Here is a 22,657-nt window from a genome sequence, read left to right as displayed (position 1 = left end):
AGTTTCGATTTCCGTGCTTGTGATGGGTCTGTTAAGATCTTCTATTTCTTCCTGGTTCAGTTTTGGAAAGTTATACTTTTCTAAGAATTTGTCCATTTCTTCCAAGTTGTCCATTTTATTGGCATATAGCTGTTGGTAGTAGTCTCTTATGATCCTTTGTATTTCTGTGGAGTCTGTTGTGATCTCTCCATTTTCATTTCTAATTTTGTTGATCTGATTCTTCTCCCTTTGTTTCTTGATGAGTCTGGCTAATGGCTTATCAATTTTGTTTATCTTCTCGAAAAACCAGCTTTTAGTTTTGTTGATTTTTGCTATGGTCTCTTTTGTTTCTTTTGCATTTATTTCTGCCCTAATTTTTAAGATTTCTTTCCTTCTACTGACCCTGGGGTTTTTCATTTCTTCCTTCTCTAGTTGCTTTAGGTGTAGAGTTAGTTGATTTATTTGATTTTTTTCTTGTTTCTTGAGGTACGCCTGTATTGCTATGAACCTTCCCCTTAGTATTGCTTTTACAGTGTCCCATAGGTTTTGGGTTGTTGTGCTTTCATTTTCATTCGTTTCTATGCATAATTTTATTTCTTTTTTGATTTCTTCTGTGATTTGTTGGTTATTCAGAAGTGTGTTGTTTAGCCTCCATATGTTGGAACTTTTAACACTGCATGCATAGGTATTTTAAAAATAACTAACAATAAGGAATATATTTTTTGTAGCCCCTTTTTATAAACTGTAGTTGTATTCTGCCAAGTCAACATTCTGTAATTGTTCATTACTCAGTATTTTTTTAAACTATTTTCTGTAAGTATTTTTTAAGGTTTTTTGTTTTATTTATTTTGTCTCTGCTGGGTATTTGTTACTGCACACATGGCCTTTCTCTAGTTGCAATGAGCGGGGGTTACTCTTTGTAACTCCTATGGTGTGCAGGCTTCTCATTGTGGTGGCTTTTCTTCTGCAGAGCACAGGCTCTAGGTACTTGGGCTTGGTAGTTGTGGCTCCTGGATCCAAGGACACAGGCTCAATAGTTGTGGCACACTGGTTTAGTTGTTCCAAGGCATATGAGATCTTCCCGGACCAGGGATCAAATCCATGTCCCCTGCACTGGCAGGCAGATTCTTAATCACTGGACCACCAAGGAAGCCCTATTACCCTATTATTGAACATCTAGGTTGATTAGAATTGGTCACCTGATATTCATTGAATATATTCATTTATTTAATTTTTTGATGAATTTGTCCTTGAAATAAATACGTTCTTAAAAATAGTAATTGCATCAAAGCATGTCAACACCTGTATTGCTCTTGATATGTATCGACATTGCCTTCTGGCATCAGGATATGAAGTTACTAACTTATCCACAGCTTCACTGTGTGTGTGTGTGTGTGTGTGTGTGTGTGTGTGTGTGTGTGTGCGCGTGCGCACACGTGTGCATGCTGAGTCACTTCAGTCATGTCCGACTTTGCGACCCCATGGACTGTAGCCCATCAGGCTCCTCTGTCCATGGGATTCTCCAGGCAAGAATACTGAAGTGGGTAGCCAATCCCTCTCCAGGGGATCTCCCTGACCCAACGATCGAACCCAGGTCTCCTGCATTGCAGGTGGACTATTTACCATCTGAACTACCAGGGAAGCCCACAGCTTCACTGACATTCCCTCTAATGGTCTTTAGGGCTCTGTTTTGTTAACTGCCTTTGTAGTGTATTTCACTCTCTTGTTCTGTGAATACCTTAGGCTCACTATGCTGAAACTTGTGGTCATCATTTACTTTCCAAACCAAGCATTCAACTTGACTTCATCACTTCTGTTTGGGGTTTTATCATTTTATCCAGATATTCAGACTGTGAATCTCTTTTTTCACTTTTCTATTTCTCAAAGTTTGGGAATTTTTAATCTCTGAAATAGTTCTCAGACATATCTTCTCTTCCACTTTAATTAGAATCTCATTATCTCTTACTGGTATTGTTTCAGTAACCTAATAAGACTTCCTGCCTCCTGCCTTCTAATTCTAGGTAATTTATCTTATACGCTGTTAATAGATGACTTTTTAAAGAGTGAGACTTCCATCCTGCCACACCATGTCCTTAAGCTTCAGTGTCTGTTGAATCATTTACTAAAGTCCTCAAGCTTTTCAAACGAAGACTCCCAATCCATTTAACCAGTCCTAAAATAAATTTAGTAGGTTGCTACCAGCACTCTAAAAAAAGTCATCAGCATATATGGTATCTTTTCATATTTTATGAAATTTGTTTCAGTGTATATATGTTGATATACATAAATACAAATATATATACATATACTGACATGTTTATGTATTGAGTCATGATGCAAAACATTCCTTAACATGGGTCACTGTCAAATAAGTTTGAAAGCATTGTTCTACAGTGTAGCTTCAGCCTAAATAACTTTAGTCAGACTCTTTCCATTTTTTCTTCTAGCCAGACCAGAGCACTCCTGTCACAATGCTGAATCGTTCCCAGCTTTGCTCAAGGTTCATTTCACATGTCATCTTCCCTGATGCTTTGTCTCATTGCCCTGTTCCAGTCCCAAACACAGAAAACCTGGATATGATCTTTCCTTTTTCCTCTATACCCTGTAGCATTTTGGTTTTCTTATGGCACATTTCACACAGCACATTTTTATTTGTTGTTTGTAGACTACAAATCCCTTGTGGACATAGATTTATACACCTTTTTATTTTCATTTTAGTATAATCTACTTAGAAGATAATTTTAAATTTTACTTAATGAAATATAGCACTTCATAAAAAATGAGTGTACCTTGTAACAGTAACATTTTCTGTTTTAAAAAGTGATGTTTGTTGTAAAAATTCTAGAAATAACTGCTAAGTGAAGAACTTATAATGCAAAAATAAATATTTGAGGGCTTAATATATATTTGCTAGATATTATATTAAGTACTTAAATTAAATTTATTATTTCATCTAATTCTCACAGTTAACTGTGAAGATAACAAGTATCTTTATGATCCCCAGTTTGCAGATACAGTGGGAGAAAAACTGACCCTAATCTCATTCACCTGAAGAAAACTATCATTGATACATTCTTGTGCTTCCACTTTTCAATATGGGTTTATACTTTTTCCCCGATAATGTAGAAACTTATATGAACCACTTTTAAGTTACATACAGAGATGGTGAACATTTCAGATCATTAAGTAATACATTGACCGTTGAACAGCACAGGTTTGAACTGCTTGTGTTTATTTACATATTAATTTTTTAAAATAAATTTATTTATTTTAGTTGGAGACTAATTACTTTACAATATTGTAGTGGTTTTTGCCATACACTGACATGAATCAGCCATGGGTTTACATGTGTTCCCCATCCTGAACCCCCCTCCCACCTCCCTCCCCATCCCATCCCTCTGGGTCATCCCATTGCCCCAGCCCTGAGCATTTGTCTCATGCATCAAACCTGGAATGGTGTTCTGTTTCACATATGATAATATACATGTTTCAATGCTATTCTCCCAGAACGTCCCACCCTCACCTTCTCCCTCAGAGTCCATAAGACTGTTCTGTGCATCTGTGTCTCCTATTCTGTCTCGCATATAGGGTTATCGTTACCATCTTTCAAATTCCATATATATGCATTAGTATACTGTATTGGTGTTTTTCTTTCTGGCTTACTTCACTCTGTATAATGGGCTCCAGTTTAATCCATCTCAATAGAACTGATTCAAATGTATTCTTTTTAATGGCTGAGTAATATTCCATTGTGTATATGTACCACAGCTTCCTTATCCATTCGTCTGCTGATGGACATCTAGGTTGCTTCCATGTCCTGGCTATTGTAAACAGTGCTGCGATGAACATTGGGGTACACGCGTCTCTTTCAAGTCTGGTTTCCTCAGTGTGTATGCCCAGCAGTGGGATTGCTGGGTCATATGGCAGTTCTATTCCCAGTTTTTTAAGGAATCTCCACACTGTTCTCCATAGTGGCTGTACTAGTTTGCATTCCCACCAACAGTGTAAGAGAGTTCCCTTTTCTCCACACCCTCTCCAGCATTTATTGCTTGTAGACTTGGATAGCAGCCATTCTGACTGGTGTGAAATGGTACCTCATTGTGGTTTTGATTTGCATTTCTCTAATAATGAGTGATGTTGAGCATCTTTTCATGTATTTGTTAGCCATCTGTATGTCTTCTTTGGAGAAATGTCTGTTTAGTTCTTTGGCCCGTTTTTTGATTGGGTCATTTATTTTTCTGGAATTCAGCTTCAGGAGTTGCTTATATATTTTTGAGATTAATTGTTTGTCTGTTGCTTCGTTTGCTATTATTTTCTCCCATTCTGAAGGCTGTCTTTTCACCTTGCTTATAGTTTCCTTTGTTGTGCAAAAGCTTTTAAGTTTAATTAGGTCCCATTTCGGAGAAGGTAATGGCACCCCCTCCAGTACTCTTGCCTGGAAAATCCCGTGGACGGAGGAGGTCCCATTTGTTTATTTTTGCTTTTATTTCCAATATTCTGGGAGGTGGGTCATGGAGGATCCTGCTGTGATTTATGTCGGAGTGTTTTGCCTATGTTTTCCTCTAGGAGTTTTAGAGTTTCTGGTCTTACGTTTAGATCTTTAATCCATTTTGAGTTTATTTTTGTGTATGGTGTTAGAAAGTGTTCTAGTTTCATTCTTTTACAAGTGGTTGACCAGTTTTCCCAGCACCACTTGTTAAAGAGATTGTCTTTTCTCCATTGTATATTCTTGCCTCCTTTGTCGAAGATAAGGTGTCCATAGGTGCGTGGATTTATCTCTGGGCTTTCTATTGTGTTCCATTGATTTATGTTTCTGTCCTTGTGCCAGTACCATACTGTCTTGATGACTGTGGCCTTGTAGTAGAGCCTGAAGTCAGGCAGGTTGATTCCTCCAGTTCCATTCTTCTTTCTCAACATTGCTTTGGCTATTCGAGGTTTCTTATATTTCCATACAAATTGTGAAATGATTTGTTCTAGTTCTGTGAAAAATACCGTTGGTAGCTTGATAGGGATTGCATTGAATCTATAGATTGCTTTAGGTAGTATACTCATTTTCACTATATTAATTCTTCCAATCCATGAACACGGTATATTTCTCCATCTGTTTGTGTCCTCTTTTATTTCTTTCATCAGTGTTTTATAGTTTTCTGTATATGTGTTTTGTTTCCTTAGGTAGATACATTCCTAAGTATTTTATTCTTTTTGTTGCAATGGTGAATGGTATTGTTTCCTTAATTTCTCTTTCTGTTTTCTCATTATTGGTGTATAGGAATGCAAGGGATTTCTGTGTGTTAATTTTATATCCTGCAACTTTACTATATTCATTGATTAGCTCTAGTAATTTTCTGGTAGAATCTTTAGGGTTTTCTATGTAGAGGATCATGTCATCTGCAAACAGTGAGAGTTTTACTTCTTCCTTTCCTATCTGTATTCCTTTTATTTCTTTTTCAGCTCTGATTGCTGTGGCCAAAACTTCCAAAACTATGTTGAATAGTAGTGGTGAAAGTGGGCATCCTTGACTTGTTCCTGACTTTAGGGGAAATGCTTTCAATTTTTCACCATTGAGGATAATGTTTGCTGTGGGTTTGTCGTATATAGCTTTTATTATGTTGAGGTATGTTCTTTCTATTCCTGCTTTCTGGAGGGTTTTTATCATAAATGAATGTTGAATTTTGTCAAAGGCTTTTTCTGCATCTATTGAGATAATCATATGGTTTTTATCTTTCAATTTGTTAATGTGGTGTATTACATTGATTGATTTGCCGATGTTAAAGAAACCTTGCATTCCTGGGATAAAGCCCACTTGGTCATGATGTATGATCTTTTTAATATGATGTTGGATTCTGTTTGCTAGAATTTTATTAAGGATTTTTACATCTATGTTCATCAGTGATACTGGCCTGTAGTTTTCTTTTTTTGTGGCATCTTTGTCTGGTTTTGGAATTAGGGTGATGGTGGCCTCATCGAATGAGTTTGGAAGTTTACCATCTTCTGCAATTTTCTGGAAGAGTTTGAGTAGGATAGGTGTTAGCTCTTCTCTAAATTTTTGGTAGAATTCCGCTGTGAAGCCGTCTGGTCCTGGGCTTTTGTTTGCTGGAAGATTTCTGATTACAGTTTCGATTTCCGTGCTTGTGATGGGTCTGTTAAGATCTTCTATTTCTTCCTGGTTCAGTTTTGGAAAGTTATACTTTTCTAAGAATTTGTCCATTTCTTCCAAGTTGTCCATTTTATTGGCATATAGCTGTTGGTAGTAGTCTCTTATGATCCTTTGTATTTCTGTGAAGTCTGTTGTGATCTCTCCATTTTCATTTCTAATTTTGTTGATCTGATTCTTCTCCCTTTGTTTCTTGATGAGTCTGGCTAATGGCTTGTCAATTTTGTTTATCTTCTCGAAAAACCAGCTTTTAGTTTTGTTGATTTTTGCTATGGTCTCTTTTGTTTCTTTAGCATTTATTTCTGCCCTAATTTTTAAGATTTCTTTCCTTCTACTAACCCTGGGGTTCTTCATTTCTTCCTTCTCTAGTTGCTTTAGGTGTGGAGTTAGGTTATTGATTTGATTTTTGTCTTGTTTCTTGAGGTATGCCTGTATTGCTATGAACCTTCCCCTTAGCATTGCTTTTACAGTGTCCCATAGGTTTTGGGTTGTTTTCATTTTCATTCGTTTCTATGCATATTTTGATTTCTTTTTTGATTTCTTCTGTGATTTGTTGGTTATTCAGAAGCGTGTTGTTTAGCCTCCATATGTTGGAATTTTTAATAGTTTTTTTCCTGTAATTGAGGTCTAATCTTACTGCATTGTGATCAGAGAAGATGACTGGGATGATTTCAATTTTTTTAAATTTACCAAGGCTAGATTTATGGCCCAGGGTGTGATCTATCCTGGAGAAAGTTCCGTGTGCACTTGAGAAAAAGGTAAAATTGATTGTTTTGGGGTGGAAACTCCTGTAAATATCAATTAAATCTAATTTGTCTATTGTATCATTTAAAGTTTGTGTTTCCTTGTTAATTTTCTGTTTAGTTGATCTATCCATATGTGTGAGTGGAGTATTAAAGTCTCCCACTATTATTGTGTTATTGTTAATTTTCCCTTTCATACTTGTTAGTATTTGCCTTATATATTGTGGTGCTCCTATGTTGGGTGCATATATATTTATAATTGTTATATCTTCTTCTTGGATTGATCCTTTGATCATTATGTAGTGTCCTTCTTTGTCTCTTTTCACAGCCTTTATTTTAAAGTCTATTTTATCTGAAATGAGTATTGCAACTCCTGCTTTCTTTTGGTCTCCATTTGCATGAAATATGTTTTTCCATCCCTTCACTTTCAGTCTGTATGTGTCCCTAGTTTTGAGGTGGGTCTCTTGTAGACAGCATATATAGGGGTCTTGTTTTTGTATCCATTCAGCCAGTCTTTGTCTTTTGGTTGGGGCATTAAACCCATTTACATTTAAGGTAATTATTGATAAGTATGGTCCCGTTGCCATTTACTTTGTTGTTTTGAGTTCGTGTTTAAATATCCTTTCTGTGTTTCCTGTTTAGAGAAGATCCTTTAGCATTTGTTGGAGAGCTGGTTTGGTGGTGCTGAATTCCCTCAGCTCTTGCTTGTCTGTAAAGCTTTTGAATTCTCCTTCATATCTGAACGAGATCCTTGCTGGGTACAGTAATCTGGGTTGTAGATTATTCTCTTTCATTACTTTAAGTATGTCCTGCCATTCCCTTCTAGCCTGAAGAGTTTCTATTGAAAGATCAGCTGTTATCCTTATGGGGATCCCCTTGTGTGTTATTTGTTGTTTTTCCCTTGCTGCTTTTAATATTTGTTCTTTGTGTTTGATCTTTGTTAATTTGATTAATATGTGTCTTGGGGTGTTTTGCCTTGGGTTTATCCTGTTTGGGATTCTCTGGGTTTCTTGGACTTCTGTGACTATTTCCTTCCCCATTTTAGGGAAATTTTCAACTATTATCTCCTCGAGTATTTTTTCATGGCTTTTCCTTTTATCTTCTTCTGGGACTCCTATGATTCGAATGTTGGGGCGTTTCATATTGTCCCAGAGGTCCCTGAGGTTTTCCTCATTTCTTTTGATTCTTTTTTCTTTTTTCCTCTCTGCTTCATTTATTTCCACCATTCTATCTTCTACCTCACTTATCCTATCTTCTGCCTCTGTTATTCTACTGTTGGTTCCCTCCAGAGTGTCTTTTATCTCCTTTATTTCATTATTCATTATATATTGACTCCTTTTTGTTTCTTCTAGGTCCTTGATAAACATTTCATGCATCTTCTCAATCCTTGTCTCCAGGCTATTTATCTGTAACTCCATTTTGTTTTCAAGATTTTGGATCATTTTTATTATCATTATTCTAAATTCTTTTTCAGATAGATTCCCTATCTCCTCCTCTTTTGTTTGGTTTGGTGGGCATTTATCATTTTCCTTTACTTGCTGAGTATTTCTCTGCCTTTTCATCTTGTTTAGATTGCTGTGTTTGGCGTGGCCTTTCTGTATTCTGGTAGATTGAAGTTCCTCACTGTGGAACTTTATTGTGGAGGTTCCTCACTGTGGGTGGGGTTGGACGGGTGGCTTGTCAAGGTTTCCTGGTTGGGGGAGCTTGTGTCGGTGTTCTGGTGGGTGGAGCTAGATCTCTTCTCTCTAGAGTGCAATGGAGTGTCCAGTATTGAGTTTTTAGATGTCTATGGATTTGGTATGCCTCTGGGCAGCCTGTATATTGATGCTCAGGGCTATGTTCCTGCGTTGCTGGAGAATTTGCATGGTATGTCTTGCTCTGGAACTTATTGGCTCTTGGGTGGAGCTTGGTTTCAGTGTATATGTGGAGGCTTTTGGATGATCTCTTATTAATTAATGTTTCCTCTGGCTTTCAGTCTTATTCTTGCAGTAGCCTCAAGACTTCTCCATCCATACAGCATCAATCATAAAACTTTTAGGTTAATGGTGAAAAGATTCTCCACAGTGAGGGATACCCAGAGAGGTTCACTGAGTTACATGGAGAGGTGAAGGGACGGGGGCATTGAGGTGACCAGGAGGAGAAGAGAGGGACTCAAACGTGGAGAGAGCAGTCTAGCCAGTAAGCACTCCCCTCTGTGCTCTCCACAGTCTGGAACCCTCAGAGAGGTTCACAGAGATACATAAAGAGGGTGGAGGAAGGTAATAGAGATGAGCATGAGTAGAAAGGGAGGAATCAAGAGGGGAGAGAGAGATCTGGGCAGTATTCTGTTCCCGAAGTGTTCTCCGGTGCCCAGAACACCCTCAGAGATTCACAGAATTGGGTTGAGAAGAGAAAGAGGAGGGTGGGAGATAAGAGTTTCCTTGGGGGAGAAGAAAGAGTGTCAATAGGGGGAGAGAGTAATCAAGCCAGTAATCCCACTCCTGAGTAAAAATGGGTACTAAAGATTGGGTTCTTAAATGTACAAAATTGATATCAAATATGTAAAACAATGATTAAAAATCTAGAGTAGAGGTTAGACTCTTAAAAAAATACAATATAAAAAAAAGAAAAAAAACAAAATCACAAAAAGTATAAGATATATGTATGCAGTTTCCTTTAAAAATAGGGTTGGTTTTTTTTTTTGCAAGGTAATAGTGGGTTATAAAAATGAAAATTAAAGGTGTAATAGAGGACTTAAAGAAAAAAGTAAAAAAAAAATTTTTTTTAATTAAAAAGAAAAAAAAAATGATAATAGTAGAAATATATCCAGGACTTTCTCTGGAGCTGTTGTGAGCAGTGTGGGGTCTGTTCAGTTTCAGATAGATCCTTGTTCCTGCTTATACTTTTCAAGATCTATAGGCCCCTTTCAATGCAGTCGGTGATAACTACAGGGATTTTAATCTGTTGGCCTGTCACTTCCAAAGCACTTCCCTCTGTTTGGCTTCTGTTTGCAGGTCTCTTCAGTGTGTAATTTCCGCCCTGCCACAAAGGGGTGGAGGTGGTCTCTTTAGGTTCACTTGTTCAGTCGTGCTGTGGGGAGGGAGGAACACTGCAAACCAATATCACTGGCGTGTGTGTGGAGAGCTCACAGTGTCTCGGCCGCACTGGGTTCGCCCCCGCTCACGGTGTGTGTGCTTTCCCCGTCTACCCTGCTCAGGCTTCAGGTTACTCGGCCAGGGAGTGGGCCCTGAGATGCGTGCACTTCCCAGGTCTAAGCCACTCAGGTTCAGGTTCCCAGGTACTCCACAAAGGCGCAGACTCGATTGGGCCCGCGGTTTGTGCTGTTCCCGGTCGGAGCAGCTCAGGCAGCCAGGAGTTTGGGCGAGCGCACTCTCCCCTGTTGGGGCGGTGCGGCTTATCACCTCCCTGGTCCCTGCCTCGGTTTACGGGTGCGCCCGGCTCCAATGTGCTTTGTGTTAGTTCTGGGGAGCTGGTCTCTGGCTGCGACCCTCCTGGCGGCTGTCGACCCTCCGGGATCTCAGGCAGTCTTTGCTTAGAAACTGGGAGCCTGTTTGCAGTTTGGTAGGGGGTGCCCTCTCTGGGGCAGAGTTTGCCCCTTTCCGGCTCTGGCTGGTCCCGCCTGCCCGCTGTGTCCGGCGGGGGATGGGGCGGTCCGCAGCCGGCTAGCTCTCCTCTGGTGTTGCTCAGTCCTTTGTTCTGTGAGCAGGCCGGCAGTGCCTTAGATTTGGGCTTTTCGCGGGATAGTTCTCTCTCTCTGGCTGTCCCACAGTTTAGGTTGCTATCTCACATTAGCTCCCTCATATTGCCCTCAGGGCATTCGGCCGGGTCCTTACCATAAGCAGTGCCGCCTGCTCCTCTCTGTTCACCCCCCACTTGCTGGTGGCAGATGCGAGCGTCTGGGGTTCTTTGCTGGGAGTTGCCTTTAGGCACGTAATCTGTGGGTTTTATTTATTTTTTCTCTCAGTTATGTTGCCCTCCGAGATTCAAAATCTTCCCCCAAACCCGCCGGTGAGAGGGTTTCCTGATGTTTGGAAACTTCTCCTCTTTCACGACTCCCTCCCCGGGACGGGTCTCCGTCCCTAACTCTTTTGTCTCTCTTTTTATCTTTTATATTTTCTCCTACCTCCTTTTGAAGATAATGTGCTGTTTTTCTGGATGCCTGATGTCCTCTGCCAGCGTTCAGAAGTTGTTTTGTGAAGTTTGCTCAGTGTTCAGATGTTCTTTTGATAAATTTGTGGGGGAGGGAGTAGTCTCCCCGTCCTATTCCTCCGCCATCTTAGCCCCGCTCTCCTACATATTGATTTTCTGTTGAGGTTGGTTAAATCTGCGGATGCAGAGGGACCACATATACAGAGGGCCGACGCTAAATGACCATATGTGTGGACTTTTGATTTCACAGAGGGTTCACGTCCCTAACCCCAGTGTTGTCCAAGGGTCAGCTGTAATGTTTTTATATGAAATAATTATGTTTATACCTATATTGTTTTCAGTTACCCACACTGAGAAAAAAATTTTAATGTACCAGTTTTATATAATATTCCTTCTACTGAGATTGTACACTTTTTCATTTTTAATTGGTCATATGCCTGCCATGTGACTGTGATCATTTTTTCTAGTTTTTCACTTACCTTTTGATTTTGTTTCAGTTTTTTTGGAGATTTTTCATCAAGCTAAATATCAATCTTTTCCTTTTTGTTTTCTCTCTTATGTTCAGAAGGGCTTTCTTTTTTTTTTAATTAATTTATTTTTTAAATTAATTAACTTTAATTGGAGGCTTACTTTACAATATTGTAGTGGTTTTTGCTATACATCGACATGAATCAGCCATGGGTGTACATGCATCCCCCATCCTGAGGCCCCCTCTCACCTTGCTCCCCATCTCACCCCTGAGGGTTGTCCCAGTGCACTGGCCCTGAGCGCCCTGTCTCATGCATCAAACCTGGACTGGTGATCTATATCACATATGGTAATATACATGTTTCAGTGCTATTCTGTCAAATCATCCCACCCTTGCCTTCTACCACAGAGTCCATAAGTCTGTTCTTTACATCTGTCTCGCATATAGGATCATCGTTCCCATCTTTCTAAATTCCATATATATGCATTAATATACTGTATTTGTGTTTTTCTTTCTGACTTACTTCACTCTGTATAATGGGCTCCAGTTTCATCCACCTCATTAGAACTGATTCAAATGCATTTTTTAAATAGCTGAAAATATTCCATTGTGTATATGTACCACAGCTTTCTTATCCATTCGTCTGCCACTGTACATCTAGGTTGCTTCCATGTCCTAGCTATTGTGAACAGTGCTGTGATGAACATTGGGGTACACATGTCTCTTTCAATTCTGGTTTCCTCGGTGTGTATGCCCAGCAGTGGGATTGCTGGGTCGTATGGCAGTTCTATTTCCAGTTTTTTAAGGAATCTTCACACTGTTCTCCATAGTGGCTGTGCTAATTTGCATTCCTGCCAACAGTGTAAGAGGGTTTCCTTTTCTCCACACCCTCTCCAGCATTTATTGTTTGTAGACTTTTGAATAGTAGCCATTCTGACTGCGTGGGATGGTACCTCATTGTGGTTTTGATTTGCGTTTCTCTGACAATGAGTGATGTTGAGCATCTTTTCATGTGTTTGTTAGCCATCTATATGTCTTCTTTGGAGAAATGTCTGTTTAGTTCTTTGGCCCATTTTTTGATTTGGTCATTTATTTTTCGGAATTGAGCTGCATGAGCTGCTTGTATATTTTGGAGATTAATTGTCAGTTGCTTTGTTTGCTATTATTTTCTCCCATTCTGAACGCTGTCTTTTCACTTTGCTTGTAGTTTCCTTCATTGTGCAAAAGCTTTTAAGTAGGTCCCATTTGTTTATTTTTGCTTTTATTTCCATTACTCTGGGAGGTGGGTCATAGAGGATCCTGCTGTGATTTATGTCAGAGAGTGTTTTGCCTATGTTTTGCTCTAGGAGTTTTATAGTTTCTGGTCTTACATTTAGATCTTTAATCCATTTTGAGTTTGTTTTTGTGTATGGTGTTAGAAAGTGTTCCAGTTTCATTCTTTTACAAGTAGTTGAGCAGTTTTCCCAGCACCACTTGTTAAAAAGATTGTCTTTTCTCCATTGTATATTCTTGCCTCCTTTGTCAAAGATAAGGTGTCCATAGGTGTGTGGATTTATCTCTGGGCTTTCTTATTTCTGGGCTTTGTTCCATTGATCTATATTTCTGTCTTTGTGCCAGTACATACTGTCTTAATGATGGTAGCTTTGTAGTATAGTCTGAAGTCAGGCAGGTTGATTCCTTCAGTTCCATTCTTCTTTCTCAAGATTGCTTTGGCTATTTGAGGTTTTTTGTATTTCCATACAAATTGTGAAATTATTTGTTATAGTTCTCTAAAAAATACCGTTGGTAGCTTGGCAGGGGAGAAGGCAATGGCAACCCACTCCAGTACTCTTGCCTGGAAAATCCCATGGACGGAGGAGCCTGGTAGGCTGCACTCCATGGGGTCGCTAAGAGTCGGACACGACTGAGCATCCTTGCTTTCACTTTTCACTTTCATGCTTTGGAGAAGGAAATGGGAACCCACTCCAGTGTTCTTGCCTGGAGAATCCCAGGGACGGGGGAGCCTGGTGGGCTGCCATCTATGGGGTCACACAGAGTCAGACAGGACTGAAGCGACTTAACAGCAGCAGCTTAATAGGGATTGCATTGAATCTATAGATTGCTTTGGGTAGTATACTCATTTTCACTATATTGATTCTTCCAGTCCATGAACATGATGTATTTCTCCATCTATTTGTGTCATCTTTGATTTCTTTCATCAATGTTTTATAGTTTGCTATATATAGGTCTTTCTTTCTTTCACTTCAGTTCAGTTCAGTCACTCAGTTGTGTCCGACTCTTTGCGACCCCATGGACCGCAGCACACCAGGCCTCCCTGTCCATCACCAACTCCTGGAGTCCACCCAAACCCATGTCCATCAAGTCGGTGATGCCATCCAACCATCTCATCCTCTGCCGTCCCCTTGTCCTCCTGCCTTCAATCTTTCCCAGCATCAGGGTCTTTTCAAATGAATCAGCTCTTTGCATCAGGTGGCCAAAGTATTGGAGTGTCAGCTTCAACATCAGTCCTTCCAATGAACATCCAGGACTGATCTCCTTTAGGATGGACTGGTTGGATCTCTTTGGAGTCCAAGGGACTCTCAAGAGTCTTCTTCCAACACCACAGTTCAAAAGCATCAATTCTTCCGTGCTCAGCTTTCTTTATAGTCCAACTCTCACATCCATACATGACCACTGGAAAAACCATAGCCTTGACTAGACGGACCTTTGTTGGCAAAGTAATGTCTCTGCTTTTAAATATGCTGGCTAGATTCGCCATAACTTCCCTTCCAAGAAGTAAGCGTCTTTTAATTTCATAGATGTTTGTCACCATCTGCAGTGATTTTGGAGCCTCAAAAAATAAAGTCAGCCACTGTTTCCACTGTTTCCCCATCTATTTGCCATGAAGTGATGGGACCGGATGCCATGATCTTTGTTTTCTGAATGTTGAGCTTTAAGCCAACTTTTTCACTCTCCTCTTCCACTTTCATCAAGAGGCTCTTTAGTTCTTCTTCACTTTCTGCCATAAGAGTGGTGTCATCTGCATATCTGAGGTTATTGATATTTCTTCCAGCAGTCTTGATTCCAGCTTGTGCTTCATCCAGCCCAGCGTTTCTCATGATGTACTCTGTATATAAGTTAAATAAGCAGGGTGACAATATACAGCCTTGACATACTCCTTTTCCTATTTGAAGCCATTCTGTTGTTCCTTGTCCAGTTCTCTCTGTTGCTTCCTGACCTGCATACAGGTTTCTCAAGAGGCCGGTCAGTGGTCTGGTATTCCCATCTCTTTAAGAATTTTCTACAGTTTATTTTGATCCACACAGTCAAAGGCTTTGGCATACTCAACAAAGCAGAAATAGATGTTTTTCTGGAACTCGCTTGCTTTTTCAATAATCCAGTGAATATTGGTGATTTGATCTCTGGTTCCTCTGCCTTTTCTAAAACCAGCTTGAACATCTGCAAGTTCATGGTTCACGTATTGCTGAAGCCTGGCTTGGAGAATTTTGAGCATTACTTCACTAGCATGTGAGATGAGTGCAATTGTTTGAGCATTGCAATGAGTGTGGTAGTTTGAGCATTCTTTGGCATTGCCTTTCTTTGGGATTGGAACGAAAACTGACCTTTTCCAGTCCTGTGGCCACTGCTGAGTTTTCCAAATTTGCTGGCATATTGAATGCAGCACTTTCAGCATCTTCTTTCAGGATTTGAAACAGCTCATCTGGAATTCCATCACCTCCACTAGTTTTGTTCTTAGTAATGCTTCATTAAGTCCCACTTGACTTCACATTCCAGGATGTCTGGCTCTAGGTGAGTGATCACACCATCATGATTGTCTGGGTCGTGAAGAACTTTTTTGTACAATTCTTCTGTGTATTCTTGCCACCTCTTCTTAATATCTTCTGCTCCTGTTTGGTCCATACCATGCCTGTCCTTTATTGAGCCCATCTTTGCATGAAATGTTCCCTAGGTATCTCTAATATTCTTGAAGAGATCTCTTAGACTTTCCCATTCTATTGTTTTCCTCTATTTCTTTGCACTGATCACTGAGGAAAGCTTTCTTATCTTTCCTTGCTATTCTTTGGAACTCTGCATTCTAATGGGAATATCTTTCCTTTCCTCCTTTGCTTTTCGCTTTTCTTCTTTTCACAGCTATTTGTAAGGCCTCCTCAGACAGCCATCTTGCTTTTTTGCATTTCTTTTTCTTGGGGGTGGTCATGATCCCTGTCTCCTGTACAATGTCATGAACCTCCGTCCATAGTTCATCAGGCACTCTGTCTCTCAGATCTAGACCCTTCAGTCTGTTTCTCACTTCCACTGTATACTCAGACTCATAAGGGATTTGATCTAGCTCATACCTGAATGGACTAGTGGTTTTCCCTACTTTCTTCAATTTAAGTCTGAATTTGGCAATAAGGACTTCATGATCTGAGCCACAGTCAACCCTCATTCTTGTTTTTGCTGACTGTATAGAGCTTCTCCATCTTTGGCTGCAAAGAATGTAATCAGTCTGATTTCGGTGTTGGCCATCTGGTGATGTCCATGTGTAGAGTCTTCTGTTGTGTTGTTGGATGAGGGTGTTTGTTATGACCAGTGCGTTCTCTTGGCAAAACTCTATTAGCCTTTGCTCTGCTTCATTCTGTACTCCAAGGCCAAATTTGCCTGTTAGTCCCGTTGTTTCTTGACTTTCTACTTTTGCCTTCCAGTCCCCTATAATGAAAAGGACATCTTTTGGGGAGGGGTTAGTTCTAGAAGGTCTTGTAGGTCTTCATAGAACTGTTCAGTTTCTTCAGCATTACTGGTCTGGGCATAGACTTGGATTACCATGACATTGAATTGTTTGCCATGGAAATGAACAGAGATCATTCTGTCGTTTTTGAGATTGCATCCAAGTACTGCATTTCAGACTCTTGTTGACTATGATGGCTACTCCATTTCTTCTAAGGGATCCCTGCCCACAGTAGTAGATATAATGGTCATCTGAGTTAAATTCACCCATTCCAGTCCATTTTAGTTCGCTGATTCCTAGAATGTCGACGTTCACTCTTGCCATCTCCTGTTTGACCACTTCCAATTTGCCTTGATTCATGGGCCTATCATTCCAGGTTCCTCTGCAGTGTTGCTGTTTACAGCATGAGACCTTGCTTCTATCACCAGTCACATCCACAACTGGGTGTTGCTTTTGCTTTATCTCCGTCTCTTCACTCTTTCTCGAGTTATTTCTCCACTGATCTCCAGTAGCATATTGGGCACCTACCGACCTGGGGAGTTAATCTTTCATTGTCCTGTCTTTTTGCCTTTTCATACTGTTCATGGGGTTCTCAAGGCAAGAATACTGAAGTGGCTTGCCATTCCCTTTTCCAGTGGACCACATTTTGTCAGAACTCTCCACCATGACCTGTCTCTCTTGGGTGGCCCTACTTAGGTGGCATGGCTTATAGTTTCATTGAGTTAGACAAGGCTGTGGTCCATGTGATTAGATTGATTTGTTTTCTGTGATTGTGATTTCAGTCTGTCTGCCCTCTGATGCCCTCTCTCACCATCTACTCTTACTGGGGTTTCTCTTACCTTGGACGTGGAGTATCTCTTAACATCTGCTCCAGCAAAGCGCAGTCGCTGCTCCTTACCTTGAACGTGGGGTATTTCCTCACAGCTGCAGCTACTGACCTTTTACCTGGGGTATCTCCTCTCAGCCACTCGCCTGATAGATTTATTCCTAAGTATTTTATTCTTTTTGTTGCAACGGTGAATGGAATTGTTCCCTTAATTTCTCTGTTTTCTCATTGTTAGTGTATAGGAATGCAAGGGATTTCTGTGTGCTAATTTTATATCCTGCAGCTTTACTATATTCATTGATTTGCTCTAGTAATTTTCTGGTGGTGACTTTAGGGTCTTCTATGTAGAGAATCATGTCATCTGCAGACAGTGAGAGTTTTACTTCTTCTTTTCCAATCAGGATTCCTTTTATTTCTTTTTCTTTTCTGATTGCTGTGGCTAAAACTTCCAAAACTATGTTGAATAGTAGTGGTGAGAGTGGGCACCCTTGTCTTGTTCCTGACTTTAGGGGAAATGCTCTCAGTTTTTCACCGTTGAGGATAATGTTTGCTGTGGGTTTATAATATATGGCTTTTATTATGTTGAAGTATGTTCCTTCTATGCCTGCTTTCTGGAGAGTTTTTATCATAAATGGATGTTGAATTTGTCAAAAGCTTTCTCTGCATCTATTGAGATAATCATATGTGTATTTCTTTCAATTTGTTAATGTGATGTTCACATTAATTGATTTGCGAATGTTGAAGAATCCTTGCATCCCTGGGATAAAGCCCGCTTGGTCGTGATGTATGATCTTTTTAATATGTTGTTGGATTCTGTTTGCTAGAATTGTGTTGAGGATTTTTGCATCTATGTTCATCAGTGATATTGGCCTGTAGTTTTCCTTTTTTGTGGCATCTTTGTCTAGTTTTGGTATTAGGGTGATGGTGGCCTCATAGAATGAGTTTGGCAGTTTACCTTCCTCTGCAATTTTCTGGAAGAGTTTGAGTAGGATAGGTGTTAGCTCTTCTTCAAATTTTTGGTAGAGTTCACCTGTGAAGCAGAAGGGCTTTCTTATTCAAAGATGATAGCTATTCATATTACATAGATTTCATGTTAATATGTAAGTGGTTTCATTTTTTAATTAAAATAGCATTTTATATTATTCAGTGATTATATACTCAGTATAAAACAATTTTGATGAAAGGAAATTTTTAAACAGTAAAGTGAAATCTTCCATACTCTCACATTCTAAGAGAGTGTTAAAAATGTTGCTGTATATCCTTCTAGGATTTTTTCTTTGCATGTAGTATTATAATTTGGGGATCATGGAGCCATATTTTATGGTTCTGTATCATTATTTTTGGGCTTCCCTGGTGGCTCAGTGGTAAAAAATCCACCTGCAGTGCAGGAAACATGGGTTTGATCTCTGAGTCAGGAAGATCCCTTGGTGAAGGAAGTAACAACGCACACCAGTATTCTTGCCTGGGAAATCTCATGGACAGAGGTGCGTGGTGGGTACAGTTCATGGGTTCACAGAAGAGTCAGACACAACTTTGCAACTAAATAACAAGACATCATAATTTTGGGTGATTTCCATCCTTATTGTTGGGCGTTTAAATTGATGTCCAATTTTTTGTTGTAATCTTCAGTGAACATTTTCATAGATACTCCCCCCTCACTTATCTATTTAGATGAATTCCTAGAAGTAAAATTCCTGGGCCTCGCTTATCTATCTAGATAAATTCCTAGAAATGAGTTTCCTGGGCCATTATAATAGTATGTATATTGCTAATTTTGATACAAAATTTTTTTCCAAAATCATATTATAGTATCATCTTTTTCTCTAGGCTTCAACCATGCTTGCCTCTTTACTAGCCTTCAAACTCTCTAGCTCTTTTCTGCCTCAGGGCCTTTGTATTAATACATGCTCTTCTTTCTACCTGGAGGGCTCTTACCTCCCTCCACTGTTTACTTGGGCAGTTCCAACCCAGTCACTCAAGGTTTCTCTTAAAAGTTTCAGGACCTCAGAGAAAGCTTCTCTGATCCACTAGGGAATAACCCAGATTATTCCCTTTATAGCACTATGTTTCTTTTCTTCATTGCTTAAACCCCATTTCTAATTGCAGCATTTCATAATGTAATATCTGCCTTCTCACCAGACAAATCCCATGAGGGCAAGAATCTTTTCAGTTCTGTTTACTGTTGTACACCCAGCACCTAGCAGCTAGGTGCTCAGTGAGCATTTTGTTTTAATTTATTTATTTTTTAATTGAAGGATAATTGGTTTACAGAATCAGTGAGTATTTTTGGAATAAAATTATGTTGCCATGTTACTCATTAGATAAAGAGAACCAGTATATATTTTTAAGAAGTATGACTTTTGGTTGATTTTTTTGCATTTAAATTAAGATGGCAGGGATTTAACTTGGTTTTTCCCAGTTAGCCATTTGCCCCATATCCTACCATTATTCTGTAATTCAGTCTTTTCTCACTTTAAAATATTATAGTTAGTTATAATAAATTCTTAAATCTCTTTCTGGACTTCCTTTTCGGGTACATTGCTTTGTCAACTGAGGTACCATGACATGCTATTTTAATCATTTTTGCTGTATAGTATATAATTACTTGATAGGCAAATTCTACTGCATTAACTTCTGTTTCTATCCTGTGTTCTCCCAGATAAAATTTTGACTATCTTGCTAAGTTCCAAAGAAGAAAACTCTGTTGAAATTTTATTAAATGTACAAAGTAATATTGCTATCTACAAACATGCTTTGTTCTATCCTTTTCGAAAAATATTTTATCATTCATTGATCCTGAAAATTACTAAATTTTATTCTTAGGGATTTTTTTTTATTGCTGTCAGGATAAAATGTTTTTTCTTATTATATCTTATATGTGTTCATTGATGACATGCTAAGTTGCGTCAGTCGTGTCCGACTCTGTGCAACCCCACAGACGGCAGCCCACCAGGCTCCTCCGTTTCTGGGATTCTCCAGGCAAGAATACTGGAGTGGGTTGCCATTTCCTTCTCCAATGCATGAAAGTGAAAAGTGAAAGTGAAGTCTCTTGGTTGTGTCTGACTCTTCGCGACCCCACGGACTGTAGCCCACCAGGCTCCTCCGTCCATGGGATCCTCCAGGCAAGAGTACTGGAGTGGGTTGCCATTGATGATATAGTGAAAAACTAATTTGGGGTTTTGTATTATTATTTGTTTCATACTTTTCTCGTAAGTTTTCAGTTCTTTTAGGTTTTTAAGATAAACTAATAACAACTTGTCACAAACCACTTTTAGTATGTTTATTCCAGGATGTAAATATTTCAAAGCTCTCATATTGTTCTAGGTTATATTTGTAGTTTGAGATTAGGCATAAATATCTTATTTGCTTGTACTGTCCACAGTTACAGTTGTAAAATTGAGTATAAGTGGAAATGTAGTTAACGGTTTAGCTTGCTTTAGAAAATGAATTAAAATTGGGATTTTTTCCACTTAAACCTTTTGTAAAGGATATTGTAAATCAGACTTGACAAAACTATCTTAGTTCTAAAATGATGTTTTCCCTGTTTAGGAAGTAGTTCTAAAAGATGGAAGAATTGAAAGATTAAAGTTGGAACTTGAAAGAAAAGATGCTGAAATCCAGAAGCTGAAAAATGTGATTGCTCAGTGGGAGGTTTGTATATATTTCCTGTTGTAAACTAAAAAATTCTATAAATTTGTACATTTTGTTTTTATTATATGCAAATATATTTAATATTTGATAGAAATAATATCTGCTATTTAGGTTTTTAGCTCAATGATTATATATAATCTCTGAATGATAATTATTTTTATCATAGTAAAATAGATATAACATTAAATTTGCCATTTTAACCATTTGTAAGCATATAATTCAGTGGCATTAAGTATTGTATAACCATCACCACTATCTGTTTCCAGAATGTTTTCATCATCCCAAACAGAAACTCTGTACCCATTGAACTCCCTGTTTCTCCTTGTACTACAGTCCTTGACCTCTACTCTCTGTGAATTTGCCTGTTCTAGGTACTTCATAGAAGTGGAATCATATGATATTTGTCCTTTTGTGGTCTGATTTACTTCACTTGCCATAATGTTTTCAACATGTATATCCATGTTGTAGCATATATCAGAACTTCATTCCTTTTTATGGCTGAATAATACTCTACTGTGTGTTTATATCACTCTTTTTTATTCATCTGTTGAAGGACACTCATATTGTTTCCACCTTTTGGCTATTGTGAATAATATAGCCATGAACATTGATGTCAAGTATCTGAGTCCTTGTTTTCCTTTCTTTTGGTATATACCTAAGAGTGGAATTGTTGCATCATGTGGTAATTCTGTGTGTAACTTTTTTTTAATTTTTAAATGTTTTTAATTGGATTATAATTGCTTTATAATGTTGTGTTAGTTTCTGCTGTACAACAACGTGAATCAGCTATATGTGTACATATATACCCTCCCTCTTGAGCATGCCCTCCATCCTACCCTTCTTGGTCATCACAGAGCCCCAAGTTGTGCTCCCTATGCTATGTGACAGCTTCACACTAGCTGTTTTACACATGATAGTGTATATAATGTCAGTGCTACTCTCTCAATTCATGTGGTAATTCTGTTTAACTTTTTAAGGAACTATCAACCTTTTCCATAGCAGTTGCACCATGTTACTTTTCCCCCAGCAGTGCATAAGGTTACCAGTTTCTTCATATCCCCACCAACACATGTTATCTATACAGTTTATTTTAACCACAAAACTATTACTCTTCTCCTTTCTCAGGCTTTTAAAAGAATCTCTTATTCATCTCAAGTAGCATTCTTTTTTTGAACTAATATTTATTCACGCAACAATTATTTGTTGAATGCCTGTAATATGCCAAGTGCTTTTCTGGGCCCTGTATATGTACTAATGAAGAAAAAAATGTCAGGTTCCAGCTCTGATGGTTCTTACATTTCCCTTCTTTTTGTACTCGTGCCTTTAAGAATCATCCCTGTTAAAAACCCTCCTGAACTTCACCCACTTCTTTTTCTTGTCGTTTATATTTTCTTTTGCTTTTGTTGAGCACTTAGCATGAGTTAGGCACAGTGAATGCAAAGGTGAAGTAGTAAGAAGCTCATAGTCTAATGGAGAAGATAAATCATGTAAATAATTTCAGTACAATGCAGAATTTGTGACATTTGACAGTGTTCTAGAAACAGGAATGAATCTGTTGCTGCTATTGAAAATTGCTAAGGATTTCACCCAAAAAAAGATAGTTTTCCCACATTGAACAGTGCATACAAAGGGAAGAGAATGGGAGGAAATGCACTGTTGCTGACATTTAGAGAAATGTCAGGGAAGTTGTAGGAGAGATTAGAGATGTTAGTTGAGGTGAGAATATGAAGGTATTTGCATTTTAGACAAGGAGAGGGCAGTAAAGGTTTTAGAAGGAAGTGACCTGAGAGTTGTTTTGTGGAAGGTAATGCATGTAGCTGAGGCCTGGAATGAAGACAGATCTCGTAACATAATTAACAGGTATTGAGTGTTAAGAGAAAGAACATATTTTTAACTGGTTTGGGAAATGGGAACTAACAGATCATGTTTGGATATGTTGAGTTTGAAATGGCTGTGGATGTGGGCATAGATGTTTAGG

General features: G+C 38.8%; 1 protein-coding gene across 8 annotated transcripts in view; it reads left to right on the top strand.

Moving 5' to 3' along the window:
* Positions 1-22,657, top strand: part of GKAP1 (G kinase anchoring protein 1) — a 104,797-nt gene that overhangs the window by 74,237 nt on the left and 7,903 nt on the right. For 5 of the 8 annotated variants that reach the window (XM_081521475.1, XM_081521433.1, XM_081521482.1 and 2 more), the window contains one exon: positions 20,578-20,679. In XM_081521475.1, coding sequence (XP_081377601.1) covers positions 20,578-20,679 — 102 coding nt within the window. The remainder of the gene's footprint in view (positions 1-20,577; positions 20,680-22,657) is intronic. The other 3 variants (XM_081521445.1, XM_081521454.1, XM_081521465.1) reach the window with 1 other exon arrangement.

Source organism: Giraffa tippelskirchi, chromosome 1 (genome assembly GCF_054371585.1).
Source record: "Giraffa tippelskirchi isolate mGirTip1 chromosome 1, T2T-mGirTip1v1.2.pri, whole genome shotgun sequence".
Taxonomy (NCBI): domain Eukaryota; kingdom Metazoa; phylum Chordata; class Mammalia; order Artiodactyla; family Giraffidae; genus Giraffa; species Giraffa tippelskirchi.
This window is presented reverse-complemented; position numbering and strand designations above follow the sequence as displayed.